Source organism: Aedes aegypti, chromosome 2 (assembly GCF_002204515.2).
Source record: "Aedes aegypti strain LVP_AGWG chromosome 2, AaegL5.0 Primary Assembly, whole genome shotgun sequence".
Classification (NCBI taxonomy): Eukaryota; Metazoa; Arthropoda; class Insecta; order Diptera; family Culicidae; genus Aedes; species Aedes aegypti.
Window position 1 is genome coordinate 36736110 of NC_035108.1, and position 20728 is coordinate 36756837.

Sequence of the window (20728 nt, forward strand, 5' to 3'; positions counted from 1 at the left end):
GAAGTCCAAATACGCGTATCTGACAAGGCGTATATATTCTAGCTGCAATTAAATGGTATATACAGTAGGGACCCGATTTTGTCAGCCCTTCGATGAATTTTAGGCTGACAAAATAGGGAACCTGACAAAATCGGGTCATAATTTTTGTTTTTGTTTTTCAAATCTTGACGTGTTGATATTTGCTTATGAACCATGTTTTCAACCTACATAGACTTTTAAGGCGGTGGGGAACATGGGCGTAGCCAGATTTTTTGTTTATTAGGGAGGAGAAGATTAGCCCTCAAAATTTCATTCCCAAATTTCGCGTCGAAACGATTTTTATACACTGCCTATGCACCCTTTTTGCATGAATCATAAAACTGTGCAGGATATCCACCCTACTTTTTCACAGTAAGCAAAGAAAGGTTCTAAAGAGTTCTGTTTGATCCTTCGACCTTGCCGCTTGCTCCTGCGGGGGGTTGGCAACGAGGGCAGGATCTAACATGTCGCGCGTCGGTCGAGTAGTGAAATGAAAACGCGCCGCGGATCGTTAGTAGTGTTTGATCTATCGATCGTGTCACTTGCTCTTGCATGTACGAGTGATGAACACTTGTTCGGCGTGTAACGCGATTATCGAATTATATCGTGAATCCGACTAGGTGTGATTACATCATGGATCGCATCACCAACCATTGGTGACTTCCAGGTCTTTACCTTATCCCACTAACCCAATATCCTTTCCATGACAACTGTGGAGATGCAGAGGTGATCTCGGTCTCTAGTAACAACGGTTGTCGACCTAACATTCCTTCCCTTCCCCGATGACCGTATGGACGTGGCCAGCGCCGTTATTGACTTTTAAAATTTGAGCTCTAGATTTGTGCACATTGAAAAATGGTAAGCTGATCCCAAGCACCATTCATCAAATCTCTGTGCAACTTCGATTATTCTGGTTAATCACGGAGTAGCAACTATGAATAGTACGGTCAGCTATCTTCATGTTCATGCTCGTAAGCAAAGAAAGGTCCTAAACGCGTCTTGAGTAACGGGTCCATTTAACGTCTTTTAGAATTGCTTATTGGAAAAATTCTGAAGATTCAATTCGTAGTGATCCCTTTGATCGGCAATTTTGCTCTGGCTATTAAAACAACGGAAATCAATCTGAATGGTAATTCTACATGATCATTGAATTATCTCAGATTTTTTCTCAGGACACTGAAATTCCTAAAAAAATCATGAAAATTCCTTTAAGTTTAACAACTACCGAAAAGCTAACCATTACATATAATTTGCAATTGGATTAGATGGACAAATTGACTCACGACTCCCCGATCTCTAGTTGGCGTGCGTTACCACTACGCCATGAGAGGACTCATGAACGCAGAAGTTAACCTGAATTCGATTTCAGCTCAATAATCACGTGGTCCTTTTTTGCAAAGTGCACCTCTTTCGGAAGAATTAGATGCCCATCCAAACACAACGCTTTCTATATATATCCAATGCCTAGCCCGAAAGCGCATTGTTTTTTAGGTATAGGAATAGCACACTACACTAGCCAGCAACTGCGCTGGCTGAGGTTTCTATTGTGTGGGCTTCCAATGGGTCGCGACGTTCTCAAACGACAGGTTACGGAACATGAGTCCGTTGCTCGATAAATACTTGTTTTTAATTATGAATCGTGGTTTACGGCTAACCAGCCGAGTGGAAGCCGCAATAATTGTACGGTCAAAAGGAATTGTGTTCATATGTTTTGGCTGAATTTTGATGATGAACAATGAATTTTGAAAGAAATTAGTATATTCCATCATGCTGAAGGAATGGAGGGAGATGCCCATAGATCTATATATTCTAGTAAAACATTTTATTATAGCGTTGATATGTTGTGACCACTCAACATATCACAGAGAGCCGTAAGTTGTGAGACGAATCTGGAAACTGATTGTGACAGAATTGAAAACGATACGACGGATTGAGAATACGGCAAAATGCATTTTCTTTGCATTATTTCCAAAAACAGATCAATATTTATCAAAATCTTATTGTACAATGCTAAAGCCGTTTTGAGAAAAAAAATTGTTTGGCATCGGTTTGTATCAGCATTATTCACTGCAATATTGGAAAAATTGCTGTTCTCACTGATCAATGCTTAATACGATGGATACTAGCACATCACCCTACGTACAAGGTACATGTGAAGCAATCCGTAGCAGCTGTGAAATCAACTTTGTTGTCACAAATTTAGTCGCATAAGATTACATAATAGTTTGCAATAAATTCTTTACACTCGCTTACATGCTAACTTTCATCATATAAAATATGCACATATATCGCCTCTACTTTTATACATGACATCTTATACGGAAACTTTGTGCATATAAGCATCGCATGACGCAAACGGTGATTTCGTTATACGTTATACGTTATATTTTATTAGTGCTCTTTAAAGACCACTAGCAGAGTCAATTTTTCACCACAAAACATATTTAAACCGCATTTTTTTTGTTTTCGATATTTTTGCACCATTTTTTCACAAGCTATCAAGCTTTCGTCTTTTCAAGCAACTGTATCAGTTTTTATCACTTAGATGACCAATCTGGAGATACTCCAAAATTCCTTGGGGGGCTGATGCGTAGCAATAACCTACGTGAATATCTCAGGCTACAGATTTGCTTTCCCATTTTCGGTTATTCGTTTTTCGAAACAATACTTCGATAAGAGTCTGTAATGAAAACAATGAAACAAGTCGGTGCAACCGTTTTTGATCAATGAGTTTTTATGATTATGGTACCATTCCCGGGTAGAGGTGAATAACAAAATAATGATAAAAAATAACAACATGTTTATTTTTTAATTTCAAAATTTAGATATTCACGTCAATTATTTTTATCTATACGTGAATAGCTTATTTAGTTCTTCTTCTTCTTGGCATTACCGTCCTCACTGGGACAGAGCCTGCTTCTCAGCTTAGTGTTCTTTTTTGAGCACTTCCACAGTTATTAACTGAGAGCTTTCTTTGCCAAAGTTGCCATTTTCGCATTCGTATATCATGTGACAGGTACGATTATCCCCAAAAAAGTCGGAATATACTTATGGTTTATGATTCAGATACAAACACTGTAGTTTTCTTCTTCATTATAGAAATGTCCCAAATGACCTTTGGACCGACCCCACGAAACATTCGTATAAATCCGGAACTGGCTGATCGACTGGAGTTCCCGATACAGGGCACGAAACCTGAATAGTGTTGTGATGTTGGATCAATATTTTATTGAAATCGGATGAAAATGGTGGAAATTAGAGCCAAAAGATTACAAAATTTTAATTGTAAAAATAGGTCAGGGTCTTAAGGTTAAACAGTATCATCAATCGAACAGAATAAAATTTCATCGCTTATTCGACGATGCCGTCTTCAGAAACAAAACTGTGCCATCGAACGATGCCAAACCTATCGAACGGGAGCGTTATTAAATCAATGACCTACATGATCATCACGCAGACACCAAAAGTACAAAGCACACTTCATCCCCACATTGGGCGCTCACGACACTAGATGTGCATGTTTTGATAAAATTTCCTAAAATTCAACCATCATCGATCATTTCCAGCATCGATTCCGAACCTGTCAACAACACGAATGCGTGAGCCTCCCGTAAACGGCTTGTCATGAGCAGTACCTAATTGAATGTGATCATGATGGTTAGCGAAATGACCGAACGACCAATCGAAATCAGTATTACTGTGTCCATAGTCATTCCTGCTCCAATCACACCGATCGTTGTAACGATCGTTTCGTTGTAAGTGCTCAGAAATGTTAACGATCACTTCGAGTCGCGATCATCACGACGACGAGTTCAATCGGTGATAATCGGTGGCGCTTTAACAGCATAAAAGATTAGATGTCTTCATAGGCATAGCCAGGATTTGCACCAGGGGGGTGGAGTGTGTAGTTGGTCAAGTTAGTACACAGCAAAAAATTCTAAAATTTACATGGCACGTATTTTTTTATGATAATCATGTAAAACGAGTTGCAACTGAACATTCAACGATAATTAATGTAAACTGTCTCATTGCATTCGAAAATGCTTGCAATATTGAGCGAAACTGAGACATTTCATGATCTTACATCCAACATTCGCCAATATTGCATGCTTTCTTGTATCTTGAAAGTGAAATTGCAAACAAGATTGCTCAGTTTACATGATTCTACGCTGAATATTCTGTCAAAAATAATGCACATGGATGGATCGACGGCTTGTCATTCCATGTGCATTATTTATGATTGAATTTTCAGCGTGAAAATCATGTAAATTCTGCCGTTTTGCATGCAACATTCTTCGAGAGAAGACGTGTCGCGTTCAATATTAAGGATTTTGGTAACAATGTTGTACATAATAGATGTGTTTATAGGTTTTATCATTGAATAATACATGTGAAATGGCTTTGCATGACTGAGGCTAAAATTACGTTACGTGTAAATCTAAGATTTTTTTGATGTGTACACGACAATGACGGCTTTACAATTGAGGTTGGAATACGCGTAGCTGTCAAAAGGTACAAACTCTAGTAGAATCAAATGATACAACACCAAATTTGGTTTCCATTTACTTATAGATATTCATGGGCGTAAATAGCCATCAGACTTGAGGGGGCCACGGCCCCTTCTCATGAGAGATAAAAGTCGTGAAGGATTTAGATAACTTAACAACGCTTGTTTCGATAATATTTGTGAACCGATTATAGTGGCGCACTTTCATACAGAGGTGGATCAAAACCTAAAAATCGTCCAAAACCGACTGATCAACTTTCTTAGATTACCAAATGTCACATTTATTGAAAAATAGTAAAAAAATATTTAAAAATCTATGTTTTCGTTTTATATTGTCAAGATGACGTATTTAACCCAATCTTATAGATCTCGAATAGAATACAAGTTTTGTAAAGCAGATTATAATCAGGATTTACCATTCCAATTTGATTCGACCTAGATGTTTGCAAAGTTATAAAACAAGATAAAGATTTAAATGTATCACCCAAGCCTTTGAAAAAAATATGCTTGCCAGTTTGAAAATATGGATTATTGTTGCTTAGCATTTCTGTAGCAAACGATTCATTTCTCTAAACCTCTCGAAACTAAAATTTGTACATAGGGTTGAATAATACCTTTTTTGTTAGAGTTAAAAACTTTAAATCCTAAAGCTGCTTGGCTACCATCGTATTTAAGGATTGAGTTTTTTTGTATTCAAATAAAGCTGTCGTCAGCAAATTCGTACGATAACAGTTGTTTGTAAAAAAACAGGATGGAAGGTTTTGCTCATGGATTTATTAATATCCAATCATAGTAAGGCAGAGCAAAAGTTCGACCTTAGTGGTATAATCAACATTTTTATAAAAACAATAGGTAATAGTTGAAAATAAATACCATACAGTGAACAGTCAACATATTTGCTATAATTTCGCTGATTGTCTAAATCAAACTTTTGCCCCATCGGCGGGGTTCGACACTTTTACAACAGACATACCTTATATAAACTTATGTTATATGGCATTTATAAGCTTTGATTTGATTTGAGCTAGAAATCCTAAACATTCGATATCTTATCATTAATCTAAAACCAAGTTTTATCTATTTTTCTTACAAATAACGCAACGTCTTCTAATTACAGAAATTTTACATGAATGCATATATATTTATAACGAAAAAAAAAACATCTCTGAACCGAATTGATGTGGTGACGGACCTGGTGTAGAACACACGTCGAGGACCTGGGATCGAATCCCATTCTGGAGGTAGTCACTTATGACTCAAAAAGTAATAGTGGCGACTTCATTTGGAAGGGAAGTGTAGCTGTTGGTCTCGAAATGAACTAGCCCAGGTTTAAAAATCTCGTTAACAAAGACAAACAAAAATAATTGATGTAATGTACGTAAACTACGTAAGACGCCAAAAAGATTGGTACGAGAAAAAATAATAAAAATAAATAAAAAAGGGTCATATTATAAACACTTATAGAAGAATTAAAAGCGTGTCTTAAAACAATCTTCAGTATGAATAAGGTTTTACGTTTATTCTACAGAAATAAATAGTAACATAGTCTTATTTAAAAACTTTAGTAAATTGGTGTCAGCATAACATTGAAAAAAAAAAACGCCACTATCTTACTATATGTAGAGGAATTTCAATGTTCACAGTTTTGCTGTCACATTTGAATGCAACTGCTCCACTGTCGTCTACTTACTAGCAGTTTATATCTGTTCCCGACGTCTCGGAGTCAAATTTATCGAATGGCTCATAAATTTGAATATGGAACATTTGAAAGTCCGCAAAAAATCTCATACACAAACATTTCCCTGTAACAACGATTCGTTCTAGATAATTGATCACAAAATATCGCAGCTTTTTTTTTTAAATAAGAAAAGACTTTGGTTGTCTAATTACCACTACAAATGGATCATGCCAGTTCTTCTAATTCTAAAACGTGTTTCAATGAATTTCAATATCGGGGAAGACAAAAAGGAAACAGTATGGCAGTATGTGACGTTTTAAAATTACATATTGCTATTGCCTGTCAAACAATGATCATCCATAAATTTATATTCAAAATGCGTTTTATGCGACCAGTATCATAAGTGTTTGATACTAAAAACTAGTTTTAACTGTATTTTCATTTCTTCTCCATTTTTTTTCGGGGGGGGGGGGGGGCAAGCCCATGGTTCGGGGGGCCAGGCCCCCCTGGCCCTCCCTATTTACGCCAATGTAGATATTCCACTAAACAGCTTGAAGATTTATTATCATCACGATTTAGTTGTTAACATTTTCAAAAATATGTTGAATTCATCAAAACTGAACGAATTACAGTAAAGCATGCGGAATAGACTTTTTGTACTGGTACTGCTGGCTTATTGAATAACTCGACGATTTATTACCTCAAAAGTTCATTTACGAACTTCAGTCAAAACGATCAATATATACTAATTCTGCGCCTTTTTGGCCTTTTTGCGTGAAATGTCAAATTATATAGACATGAAACTTTATTATTTTAATCAATTAAACAGTTCTTTGCAGGGCTACTGTTTTCTACGCATTGATCCCTTTTCAATCTCCATTCGGGTCCGTGCCTTCAATTTTTTGTTGAAGCCGTTAGCGAAAGCTAGCGGTTGTAATCCTTCTTGGACACCGACTTGAAACAAAAAAACTCTTAGAAGGTAACTGTCATGTCTACCTATCTCAAGTGATATTAATTATTCTACCTTATGATTTGGTACCTTTTATCTGTTCGTACCTATGGTATTTCTGAGCTATAAGTACTGGCTGCAGTTGGCACAGAGGAGAGACTTCCCGAACTGTGGACTGATTAACATATTATTTTATTCTTTATTTACAGGATATAAAAGTAACGTCTTCTTTCGTTTATTCACTAAAGCAAGGATGCCGCCAATCGTGGTCAGTTGTTCCGAATTTGAAGGATCTAGGCAGGAGATCTTGAGCTCCATTAGGGGCATCAAGGTTTTCTTCCAAACTGCAAAGAAATCAGACTGCCGCGTTTTGTCGGAAATTCTTAAAAATCGAAAACTTCGTCTCAACTATCTTGAAGAAAAGAAGCACAATTTTTTTTACTTATGACGACAAAACTAAACGTCGTCAAGGTTGTATTGAAAGGACTCTCAAGTAACTATAAGTCACCTGAAGAGATTAAAATTCGGGGGGTATTATGATATACTTGGATTTTTCCCAGTCTTGCTCTTCTTAGGAAAAGCATTCGACATTGTTTGGCATGAACGCTTGATTGTAAAATTAGAAAACTTCAATTTTATAACATACATTGTAAGAACAATCCAAAGTTATCGGTCTAATCGTACACTTCAGGTTAATTATCAGAGCTCCAGGTCTGCAAGACATCCTGTGTGCTGGTGTTCCTTTAGGCTGAATTTGCGGACTAATATTACACTGCCGAACACGTTTTTGTCTCAAGCATCAAAATATCGCTATTTACACTACCCGTCATAAATACGGACTCACTCAAATAAGTATTGCAACACACAGCTGAATATTGAATCACCCTGAAAAGTTTAGCATCACCTCAAAACAGGTAATTTCTCATTACTATATCTCGAGATCCTTACGACTTACAAAGAAGCGCTCTTCAGCAAAGTTGTTCAGGGGATCAAGGACATCCGGAAAGCGAACAGTTTAGTTCGCGATTTTGCCGCTAGGTGGCGCTAGTGAGCATTTAAAATTGAGCATTTTGAACTAGTTCTAGCTTGTGATCCATAAGAGATAGAAAGTTCGGGTCTTCGGCAAAGTTGCTCAGGGGTTCAAGGACATCCGGAAAGGGAACAGTTTAGTTCGCGATTTTGCCGCTAGTTGGCGCTAGTGAGCATGCAAAATTGAGCATTTCAAACTAGTTTTAGTTTGTGATCCGAAAGAGATAGAAAGTTCGGGTCTTCGGCAAAGTTGCTCAGGGGTTCAAGGAGATCCAGAAAGCGAACAGTTTAGTTCGCGATTTTGCCGCTAGGTGGCGCTAGTGAGCATGCAAAATTGAGCATTTTGAACTAGTTCTAGCTTGTGATCCGAAAGAGATAGAAAGTTCGGGTCTTCAGCAAAGTTGCTCAGGGGTTCAAGGACATCCGGAAAGCGAACAGTTTAGTTCGCGATTTTGCCGCTAGGTGGTGCTAGTGAGCATGTAAAATTGAGCATTTTGAACTAGTTCTAGCTTGTGATCCATAAGAGATAGAAAGTTCGGGTCTTCGGCAAAGTTCCTCAGAGGTTCAAGGACATTCAGAAAGGGAACAGTTTAGTTCGTGATTTTGCCGCTAGGTGGCGCTAATGAGTATTTCAAACTAGTTCTAGCTTGTTGTCCATAAGAGATAGAAAGTTCGGGTCTTCGGCAAAGTTGCTGAGTCCTGACTGAGTCACTCGCACATGGAGTAAGCCATACCAGAATCACTAGCATATGAATCAGATATGATACACTTGAATATACATTTGATGAGACCTGAATCACTTTAATTTAATATGAATCCATCCCTAATCACTTATCAAATTCATAATGTTAAGGTACACTGCCGTTATACGCATAATTGTCCCATGTTACTTTTTGTCATTTTTTAGTTTTTGTAGCCAAAAAGTCTATTTTAACCTATATTATTATAAAACAATTCAAAAACAAATACTTTGTTCGAACACTCTATGAAAAGCATACCAAGTCAATTTGTCCCACTGTTGAATTTCTACGCATAACTGTCTCGCTACTGAATTTCTACGCATATCTGTCCCACTATGTATTTTCCCAAATCAGTTGCAAATAAAATACTTAATTTATAGGATTCATTGAGCTGTGTCAAATCGTTTTATATCATCTTTTTTCTTTGGCTTTACATCCTATGTGGAACACTGCCTGTTTCACACAATAATGTTTTAAGACTGTTGTACAGGGGATAGATTGAATAATTGAGTTAGGCCAAATTTTTCCTAAATACAAATGCTTGAAACTTTTTGAAAATTAAATTTAATTGGATGCATCCAGGAGCATTCGACGTTATCTAGTTTCAGCACTTGCTTGACCATGTATATTGGTTTGATGTTTCTGGTTTTCTGAGTTCATGTCTTACTCACATTTTTTCAGTTGCTTGTATTTTTGTGCGGTGTGAAGTTGTATTCGTGTTAACGATTTTTCTAAGAAACTACAACTAATTGAACATTGAATGGGTTTGGGTAGTAAATACTGGCATGGCATACCATTGTCAGGGGCGGCGGCTGATCATCGTCCGAGTGCCAGAGTAAAACTCTAAGCAAAACTGTGCTCTATGGCCCTCCAAACATTAGAAGAATGGTCCTCCTGAAATCTAGGGGGTTTGTGTCAGGCTCTGCAAGCCTCAGCACAGGAACATTTACAATTGGAGGCTATGAACCACTCAAAGGGATCTATTTTGTTCCTTCATGTACACATGGTACCAATGGTACGCCATGCCCAGCATTTACCAACCTGTATAACCATATTGATTCACATACCCATATACGGCTCCACTTTGCTACATGCCACACGAGCCTTCGTCTGGACCCTCAATATTGGCTTTACAATATACATTTTCCATTTTCGGTATTAAACTCTCGTCAAACTAACCATCAAGAGCAATGTGATTGGTCAAAATCGGTCTGCTACAATTAGTGGGACTCTTATGCGTAGAAATTCCACCAAAACGCGGTATTTCTAGGCATAACCGTCCCACTTTTAATTTCATTGCAAAATTCGAATTCTTTCGCAAAAACCAATTCTTGACTATAAAAAACACCCATTGCCTCATATTATTATGAAAAAATTATTCAAATTTGTCATAACCTTCACCAATACGGAGCATAAATGTGCGAAAATCGTTAATCGCGTTTTTCTCGGTTTCATATTTTGTAACATGGGACATTTATGCGTATAACGGCAGTACAGTCATCCCTCCAGAGTAAACTGTTTCCTGGATGCCCTTGACTTTCCGAACAACTTTGCCGAAGATTCAAACTTCCTATCTCATCTGACTCGAAAAATTGAATTTGTTTCATATATTTATTTAAATATGCGTACTAGTGCAACCTAGTTGCAAAATTAGAAACCAAAAAATTTGATATTTGGATGTCCTTTACTTTATTTCTGTTCTTTACTTACCGAAGACTCGAACTTTCTATCTCTTGTGGATCGCAAGCTAGAACTAGTTCAAAATGCTCAATTTTACATGCTCACTAGCGCCAACTAGCGGCAAAACCGCGAACTAAACTGTTCACTTTCCGGATGTCCTTGAACCCCTGAGCAACTTTGCCGAAGACCCGAACTTTCTATCTCTTATGGATCACAAGCTAGAACTAGTTTAAAATGCTCAATTTTAAATGCTCACTAGCGCCACCTAGCGGCAAAATCGCGAACTAAACTGTTCCCTTTCCGGATGTCCTTGAACCCCTGAGCAACTTTGCCGAAGACCCGAACTTTCTATCTCTTATGGATCACAAGCTAGAACTAGTTTAAAATGCTCAATTTTAAATGCTCACTAGCGCCACCTAGCGGCAAAATCGCGAACTAAACTGTTCCCTTTCCGGATGTCCTTGAACCCCTGAGCAACTTTGCCGAAGACCCGAACTTTCTATCTCTTATGGATCACAAGCTAGAACTAGTTCAAAATGCTCAATTTTGCATGCTCACTAGCGCCACCTAGCAGCAAAATTGCGAACTAAACTGATCCCTTTCCGGATGTCCTTGAACCCCTGAGCAACTTTGCCGAAGACCCAAACTTTCTATCTCTTATGAATCACAAGCTAGAACTAGTTTAAAATGCTCAATTTTACATGCTCACTAGCGCCACCTAGCGGCAAAATCGCGAACTAATTTGTTTCCTTACCGGATGTCCATGAAACCCTGAGCAACGTTGCCGAAGACCCGAACTTTCTATCTCTTATGGATCACAAGCTAGAACTAGTTTGAAATGCTCAATTTTGAATGCTCACTAGCGCCACCTAACGGCAAAATCGCAAACTAAACTGTTCGCTTTCCGGATGTCCTTGACTTTCTGAGCAACTTTGCCGAAGACCCGAACTTTATATCTCTTATGGATCACAAGCTAGAACTAGTTCAAAATGCTCAATTTTACATGCTCACTAGCGCCACCTAGCGGCAAAACCGCGAACTAAACTGTTCACTTTCCGGATGTCCTTGAACCCCTGAGCAACTTTGCCGAAGACCCGAACTTTCTATCTCTTATGGATCACAAGCTAAAACTAGTTCAAAATGCTCAATTTTACATGCTCACTAGCGCCACCTAGCGGCAAAATCGCGAACTAAACTGTTCACTTTCCGGATGTCCTTGAACCCCTGAGCAACTTTGCCGAAGACCCGAACTTTCTATCTCTTATGAATCACAAGCTAGAACTAGTTTAAAATGCTCAATTTTACATGCTCACTAGCGCCACCTAGCGGCAAAATCGCGAATTAATTTGTTCCCTTACCGGATGTCCATGAAACCCTGAGCAACGTTGCCGAAGACCCGAACTTTCTATCTCTTATGGATCACAAGCTAGAACTAGTTTGAAATGCTCAATTTTAAATGCTCACTAGCGCCACCTAGCGGCAAAATCGCGAACTAAACTGTTCGCTTTCCGGATGTCCTTGATCCCCTGAACAACTTTGCTGAAGATCGCTTCTTTGCAAGTCGTAAGGATCTCGAGATATAGCAATGTGAATTAACCTGTTTTGAGGTGATGCTAAACTTTTCGGGGGTGATTCATTATTCAGCTGTGTGTTGCAATACTTATTTCAGTGAGTCCGTATTTATGACGGGTAGTGTAGTTAACCAAGGGCTGCTGAATCTATTGCCGTTTTCAAAAATATCATAGCACGTCTTGTTTTTGAGATATTGGCTGTTGAAAATGCAGAATTCGTCTATTTCAGCCAACTTGCATGCAAGTTTTCTAGCTTGTATGGTAATTTATTTGCTCAATCTGTCATAGAATTTTACCTTCATGTGTATAACAATACATATCAACAAAGTTCATAATACTTTCGATGCTTAAAAGTTATGTTTTGATGATTTAGAAAAAAATGTGTTTTGCGATATAAGCGATCAAAGAATTTTGTAGGAAGACTGCAGATATGTTGAAAAAATCGATTTAATCTGAATTTAATCGTTCAATTTCAACCAAATTACATCTGAAATGAAAGTTAAAGGCCTATTTTGCATGCTCGGTGGATTATATCACAAAAAAGTTTGATAAATCATACTTTAAATTTTATATATACATCAAATAAAATAGTGTTTTATGCAACTTTGACGACCTGTAGCCAACAATTGTGATGCGCTAACCTTTCTGAGAATGGCATCAGATTCAGCAATCCCGCTCTTAGAGACACATAATTTGATCCTTGAGACACGCCAAAATGTCATTCTTGTTACGCTGTGTTATGCATTTAACTCAGAGATGTCAAAAATCTTTGTTTGTGGATGACACAATTTTATTTCCCCTTTCATACGAAGTCAATTTCTGGAAAATTGGAAACCCTCCTCAAAAATTTCTCAATGTATTCTATCAAATTCATTGCTCAAATGGTCGGCGTTAAGTCAGAGTGGACCAAGTGATATTTTTCATATTTTGAGAAAAATGGGTTTAAAGTCTAACGCTCTGTAATTTTTTAAGTCGTTTAATTTTTAATTCAATATTTCTACACCTCTTTGTGTTACTTTCAAACAATATAATGTGAAGTGATAATCATGAAAATTCATAATTCAAACCTCTGATAGAACGATTTTTTGATGGACTATGTGTACTTGGTCCACTCTGACAGAACTAAAGACCACCGTTCAGTGAGCTGGTTCACTCTGACTGAACAATTTCTTGGAAAATAACAATCATTGAATGCTTGCATAGTCCAACTGAGTGCATATCTCTAAGATAAACAGATTATCAAGACCCTTCGACACCAGTATCGTAAATTCTTCAATAATCCATATAGTGAATACCGAAATCAGTGGCATTACGATAGCTTGAAAATTAAGGTTTTGCAGGGTCAGGGCATTGATGACCATAAATATTCAAATATGCGTTCAGTCAGAGTGGACCAAGTGAAAATCTTGAGTACCGACCAAAATATACTGGTCCAATAAGCGGGTCCTAGGACATCCCATGCATACGCCATAGAACTACCATAACCTTCTATAAGACTCTGAAATTGACTCAAAAAATGCAATAATCAATCAGTTTATTGCTTTTCAACACTTGGTCCGCTCTGTCTGCACAGAAATTGTTGCAATTTCTGACCACCCATCCAAATATGGTAAATGGTCGAAAATCAAAATTAAATGCATCGAATCAGGTAATATTTATAAATTCCTATTGATGGATAAGTAGAAGAATCATTCGATGTTGAAAAATCTGACAAATCTCTTGAAATGTTTTTCATTTCCTCGCATTCCTCGGCGCAATGATCATTTTCGATGTTATGGTAATAAGCACTTGGTCCACTCTGACTGCACACTTTTACCGGTTTTTATTGATCATCCAAAGTAAATTTATTACATATCTCTCGCAGTTTACAGCATTCATCAAATCTGATCAAAGTGTAGCGGAGGTAAGATAATTTCACATCTAATAAGAGAATAATCCAATTTTCCCAAGTTTTGTACTTGGTCCCCTCTGACTTAACGCCGACCAAATAGAAGACACAATGCATGAGTTCATTAGTTATACATCTTCATTTGTTGTAGATCTGTAAACTACAATATAGAATTCTTTTCTATCATGTTCCTGGATATTCCTAAGCATTTAAAAAAAGTTTAAGTAAAGATACATTCCCTCGAATTTTTCCATAAGTTTCTCCAAGGATTGATTCAATAATTCTGTCAATTTATTTCCAAGAGTCAATTCAGGATTAAAAAAAACTTCATGATATTTTTTTAGACTACTCTTAAATTTTGTTGAATTCTGGCATACATTTTCCACGAATTACATGAAAAATTATTTTACCTATCTTATTATCGAAGAATTTTTGTCAATTCTCTTCATGGAATATTGCTGTTTGCGTTTGACGTGCAAATTTTGTTTAAATGTTAACCTCCGAATTGCCAAATAACCTCCAAATCATCACCTCCAAGTTAGTTCTAATAACCTCCGTTATATGAAATACGGTGGCGCATTGATTGTCGCAATTTTATCGTTAAACAGTCAATAGCCGGCAAGTTCTACCGCTGCTGTCAAAGTTTTGCCGCAGGCTTGAGCAAGGGTGGAGGGCAGCTGTCAACTGGGAGTAAAATTGAAAAGCCGCCAACCTAAGTCCAGAACAGTTTTAAGGCTTAACGTGGAAAAGTAAAAATAATTATTCGCAAAATTACTGGTAATAATGCTCTTGAAAGATATTGTTTGTAAGCAGTTATTTGCTATATTTGTTATTTGCTGTTTTTTTTTCTTATTCCACTCTGTGTTTATACCAATCATGTGTTTATACCAAAAACGGCGGGCTGCACTTGACGTTTCGTGACAGCGGAATCTGGCCTGCATATGACGTTGATATTTTTCCTCTTCGCGAGTCTCTCTCAGATTGGAACTCTCAGATTGGAACGAAACCATCTTATCAAAGTATGCTAGTATGGTGTGAAGCTTCGAAAACCAGACGAAAACAACAGTCATTAGCGTAGTGTCCAAACTAGAACATGCTGAGATCACTAGCGCCCCCAAACAGCGTATTGCGTCAAACAGTAGTAAATATCAGTATCTAGAAATATTTCATATTCACCACTGATATTGTCATGGGAACTTAGCGCCACCACGATGTTGCTACTTGTGTTTACAATCGAACTTAAACGTTTGTTATCTGTGGTTCAACCGTAGAACGGAAAGTTGTGTCTGAAATAGCAAAAAAAAAAAACCTGATGTAAGCAAAGTACGAACCAGCAACCGGCTAAAAGTTTTGATAATAAAGATAATAATAATAAGGAAAAAATCAAATCTCTAGAATTATTCCTTACACGCAGCAGCTGGAATATCGAATTTCATACATTTTGGTGGAACGATTATTGCAATACGAACGCTTTATGTATCGTTTTAGCATCTTTCCTCATCAAGGCGTCGATAGGCGCGTGGTGTACGATCGCAAGGTTCTTGGTTCGATTCCAGGTTGCCGCGAAAACGTTTTTTGTTTTCAAATACTGGTTTCATAAGGCAAATTTATGAATTTCAATCCGATTTCTTGTGGCGAATTTTCATAAGGGGTTCCTATGTTTATCGATAGTTCATTTGCCTGAGTGTATGCATCGTTGGAAGAATTTCTGCCAGAGAAAATCATAAGCCCTTTCACTACGGAAATCACAGAATAAATTTCTACAAATCAATGCGATACGTATGTATGAGCTCAAATTATGCATGTCACTTGAGGTGTTTCTGGTTAATTTCTTAAATTCGAACGCTTTCTTGGTTTCCTTGGATTTTCTCAAGATTTTGAACGTTGTGATTTTGTTTCCATTGGCCAGAGAAGGGCGAGAAAACGCCAAATTTTAGGCATAATTTCTGGAAAAAATCATGCACAGAAGTCTGATTTTAAGCTGGACTCCAAGATTGATTCAACAATTTTATCATTACTCAATTTTATAGAATTATGAATGATGGAAGCAATCTTTGGAAAATTCAATCAAATAGGTGGCCCCTTTTGCTACGCCCATGTACCAACTTCTGTTGGGCAGACCGAAAATCATTGACAGAGCACGAAAGGCGATGATACCCATGCCTTATGAACTCTTCTCGATACTGCTTTCATTTCAACCGCGATTTAGTCTCTCATTGAAAGAGCATGACTATCATTGGAATTTTGATAAAAAACCCCTCAAATTTCAATGACGAAATTGAATGTAATGGCTGATTTCGCGATCATAAGTATATAAAACAATTGGTGGGAGAGAAACACAAAGGCTTCAGAATGATCACTTAAGTTTTTATCGATGAAACTTGCAATCATTTGAGTCGCTGCTTACGGTGAAAGGAATCTTCGTCGAAGTGAGCACAACTCCAATGGTAACGCTCTATCATTAAATCGTTTCAGGTTTATGACCCAAATGCTCCCCTGCACTCATGAATTGACCTGTTTGAAGCAAATTTGCACCCCTGAGGTCATAGTTCGTGTTTGATAATTGGTGCTTTTGTTTTTTTGCTAATCTAATTTCAGATGCTGAAACTGCTGATAGCGGCGTGCTTGGTATCGCACGGTCTTGGACGACCCGATGTTTCACACATTTTGAAGCAGGAAAACCAACGCCAGAACGACAGGGCCTTCCATCCGCTGGATTACCTCAGTCGGCAGTTGGGCAAAGGTGGCGAGTTTGAAGCCCGTGCTGCCACCGCGAGTGAGTACAATGTGTTCGATTATTTAACTGCTTTTAATGAAACGGAAATTAACGGTCTTGAAGGCAGATCATCACCTCCCATTGGCGGTAGACGGGCTGGTAGCAGAGCTTTTAGGAATGTCGTTAAACCCTCTCCATTCAAGAAGAACACTGCTGAATTTGGCTACACCTATGAGAAACCATCCGATCCATTTGACTTCCCGATCAATCCAGATGCTAACTTGATTAAGCCAGTATCAACTCAAGCTCCGGAATATCTGCCTCCGGTGACACAAAGTCCTCCAACACCTGCAGATGTACAATCTTCGGTTTCCGGAATATCTTCTTCGCCATCGTACCCTGAATTGGTACCTGGTTCAGCAAATACCGAAAGGCCTCAGAGACCAATTGAATCTACATCTACGCAAGGATCAGTAGCAAGTGTTGGAACTAGCACTTCCTCTCCTACACCAGGATCGGAGACACCTAGTTTTCCTGGTATGTCACAATCCCCACAGAACGGTTACAGCCCACCAGGACCCACATCTAGTCCAGTAGACTTGACTACTGGATACCAACAAGGATCTACTGCCGATGATGAATTTACAGGATATCCTCCAGCATCTTCTCCTGAGCCCGGTCTTTCTTCAAGTGTTTATCCTCCGGAATCAAGGCCTAGTATTATCCCAGGAAGTCCAGTATCAACGACTTTTCCACAGGAAACTCCTACGAGTACTTCCCAACAGCCTGAATCTCAAGTAACCACCGAAAGTGGATTTACTGGTTATCCTCCGTATAAGCCTAGTTCAGAATCTACACCAAGACCTTCTCCGTCATCAACCGATTATCCACAAACATCCTCTAGCTTACCAGGTCAACAACCATCGACCACACCGGGATTCACTGGGTATCCTGAAAGTTTCAGCTCAACAGTATCGCCTGATCAAGATTCTGGAACTACTACCTCTCCAACTGGTTATCCACAAGGGCCAAGCGAACAACCAGAAATCGGATTTACTGGATATCCTCAAGGACCAAGTTCAACAGTTTCACCTGGAGAAACTAGTACAGCTTTAACGGAATCTGAAACGACTACAGAAAAAGAAATTGGTGGATATCCACAGGGTCCATTCTCACCAAACGCTATAACCGAAAGTCCCATTACCGATTCCACCCCGGCTTTGCTCACAACCGGGGGTACTCAACCAGGTAAACCAGTGCTTCCACCCAACCTAAATGAGGTGCTTGGAGAGCCCTTCGACATCAACGATCTTGCCACTACTACGCAGCCAACAACCACCACTACTCCAAAAACGGCCGATGGATCCTTCATTCCTCCAAAACCTCGCCCGGAGTTGGTTGTTCCGAATGCACCGAGTGCCTCGCCGATCCCTGATCAAACTGAAAGACCCGCAACTCAACCAACACAATTGACAACACAGGCAGCCTTGCCTGGACAACCATCTTCCACTTCTGCTCCAGAATACCTGCCACCGGATAGTGATAGTCCTCAGAGTCCTCAAACAGGTCCTTCAACTACTGGTTTTGGAACCAGCGAATCTGTTACTACAGAAGCCAACTATCCAAGTTCTAGTCTAGAAACCACAACATTTGCCGGCTATCCGAGTTTCGATCGCGATACAACGACTTCCACCCGCTATCCAGTTGTAGGTCAAGACACTTCAACTACTGTGGGTTATGCTAGTCAGGAAACCACAACCTTTGCGGGTTATCCAGAATCTGATCGTGAAACCACGACTACGTCAAGTTATTTGGGCCCAAATCAGGAAGCTTCCACATCTTCTAACTACCCAAGTTCCGATCGTGATACCACAACTCCTGTTAGCTACCCAAAACCAGTTCAAGAAGCTTCTCCTGATTTAGGATACCCTGTTTCCAATGGTAATCGTACGACTACGTCAAGCTATCCTAGTGCAGGACCAGAAACTTCAACAGCTGCTGGATATCCTAGTCCGGATAGTGCAACGCAGGTTGTTCAAGAAACCACAACAGCCACAGATTTCTCAAGTGCGAGTCAGGAAACCACGACCTCTTCTAGGTACCCGAGTGAAGAGACCATAACTACTTCTAGACCAGAAACAACCACCTTTGGTGGCTATCCAAATGCACAGGGATCCACAACCACTGGTGCTGCTGAATACACCACAGTATCTACGATAGGTCTAGAATATTCTACGGGTCAGCCGTCAACTTCAAAACCACTTGATGGGGCTCAACCATACCCAATGGGTCCTGGCTCAGACCAATCTTCCGGGCCAATGTCTACCGCAGCTCCTGAGTATCTTCCACCAGAAGATGATAACTCCACCAGTCAGTATTATCCACCTGCGACCAGCCCGGCAGTAGAATTCACTTCAAGCGTTCCGGAGTACCGTCCAGAGCAGCCTGTTCGCCCCTCAATTCCTTCCGACAGTCAAGTTAATCAGGCTGTCCCCGCAAGTCCTGATTATACCGAGCCACCAACAGATGAACAACAACCTGAACAACCGGAAACTCCCATCAACATAATGGAAATGATCAACGCAATCAATGGCCTTGTTCCTGGCAATAGCTATCTACCGCCATCTTCAATTAACATGTCTGATCTGCGAATCGTGGTTGATGACACGCCGTCTTCCGATCCAATCCAAACCCCTCCCAGCAGTCCCAGTGGGCCGGCATCGGAAGCGGAAGCCGACGGGTCTGAGGTGCAGCCTAGGGTGGCCTTGGCAGAATCTACCAGCAAAGGCTACAACTATCAAGTACCGGAGGAACGGTTACCTGTTCCAGTAATACCTTCGCATACGCTCGACGACGAGGGCTACCACTACAAAATCCCAAAAGTTCCTTTCCTCACCTAGGTTTATTGAATTAGTTGTGTAATTGTTACGTAATTAGGAAGCTCTTTGAATAATTAATCATCATGACATCCCCATCGTTCTGAATACCTTCGGACATTTTCGGACCGATACATGTGACGACTAGGACATGGCAACCTGCCAAACTGACGCCACGTGGAAAGGTTTAATTTATTTATTTTGTTTTTCATCGGTCACCTCTCCATTCTACTGAATTTCTCATCTGCCATCATTAGGGATCTGTGTCGTTTAGCTATTGCGGTTTTTTTTGGGGAATGGTGGGTTGCGAATGGCATACTAAGCATATGACGACGGTGGATAATGAACCTGCCTGTTTGGGGCCCGATGGCGTTATATAATAATTCGAAGGGTTGCGAATCGAACGGGTTTGCCGGGGTCACAGTAGTTTGGTGCCATCTTCGGCGCTATGTTTTCGGGGTCTTGTTGTTCTCTGCGAGAAAAAAGATGGCTTGGCAGCGTTTGATGTTGTCGCGCTGGATACGAATGTGAATATGGAGAGAAGGTTTGGTTGATGATGATAATAAGGTTTGCAAAACTTCACACATTACTTTCGAAAACCAGTACTTTACTCAAGATTTATTTTTCTTATTTATGTTTGAAAAAGAACTTTTTGTGCTTATAATGACACTTTAGTAAAAAGCTGGGAGCAAAAAGTTTAACCTCTTGTTTTTCGTTAGACAGTAATGTTAATAATGAAATTATTAACTATGCTAGAAATATAATTTATAAGATTCAGACATACTTTCTTTCTTCTTGGCATTAACGTCATCACTGGGACAGAGCCTGCTTCTCAGCTTGTGTTCTTATGAGCAGTTCCACAGTTATTAACTGAGAGCTTTCTATGCCAAATTCGCCATTTTCGCATTCGTATATCGTGTGGCAGGTACGATTATACTCCCAGGGAAGTCAAGGAAATTTCCATTACGAAAATTTCTGGACCGACCGGGAATCGACACCTCCAGCATGGCTTTGCTTTGTAGCCGTGGACTCTAACCACTCGTCTAAAGAATAGCCCAGACATACTGTACCAAGTA

The 20728-nt window shown here is 39.3% G+C and overlaps 1 protein-coding gene across 2 annotated transcripts in view; it reads left to right on the forward strand.

Moving 5' to 3' along the window:
- LOC5569902 (mucin-5AC) overlaps positions 1–20505 on the forward strand; it is a 32004-nt gene extending 11499 nt beyond the window's left edge. Inside the window, exons 2-3 of one of the 2 annotated variants that reach the window (XM_021840562.1) lie at positions 16659–16836; positions 16900–20505. In XM_021840562.1, the coding sequence (XP_021696254.1) occupies positions 16659–16836; positions 16900–19676 (2955 nt within the window). In that variant the 3' untranslated portion in view covers positions 19677–20505. Of the gene's footprint in view, positions 1–16658 lie in introns of both variants that reach the window. The other variant, XM_001658750.2, reaches the window with a different exon arrangement.
- Positions 20506–20728: the final 223 nt, after the last annotated feature.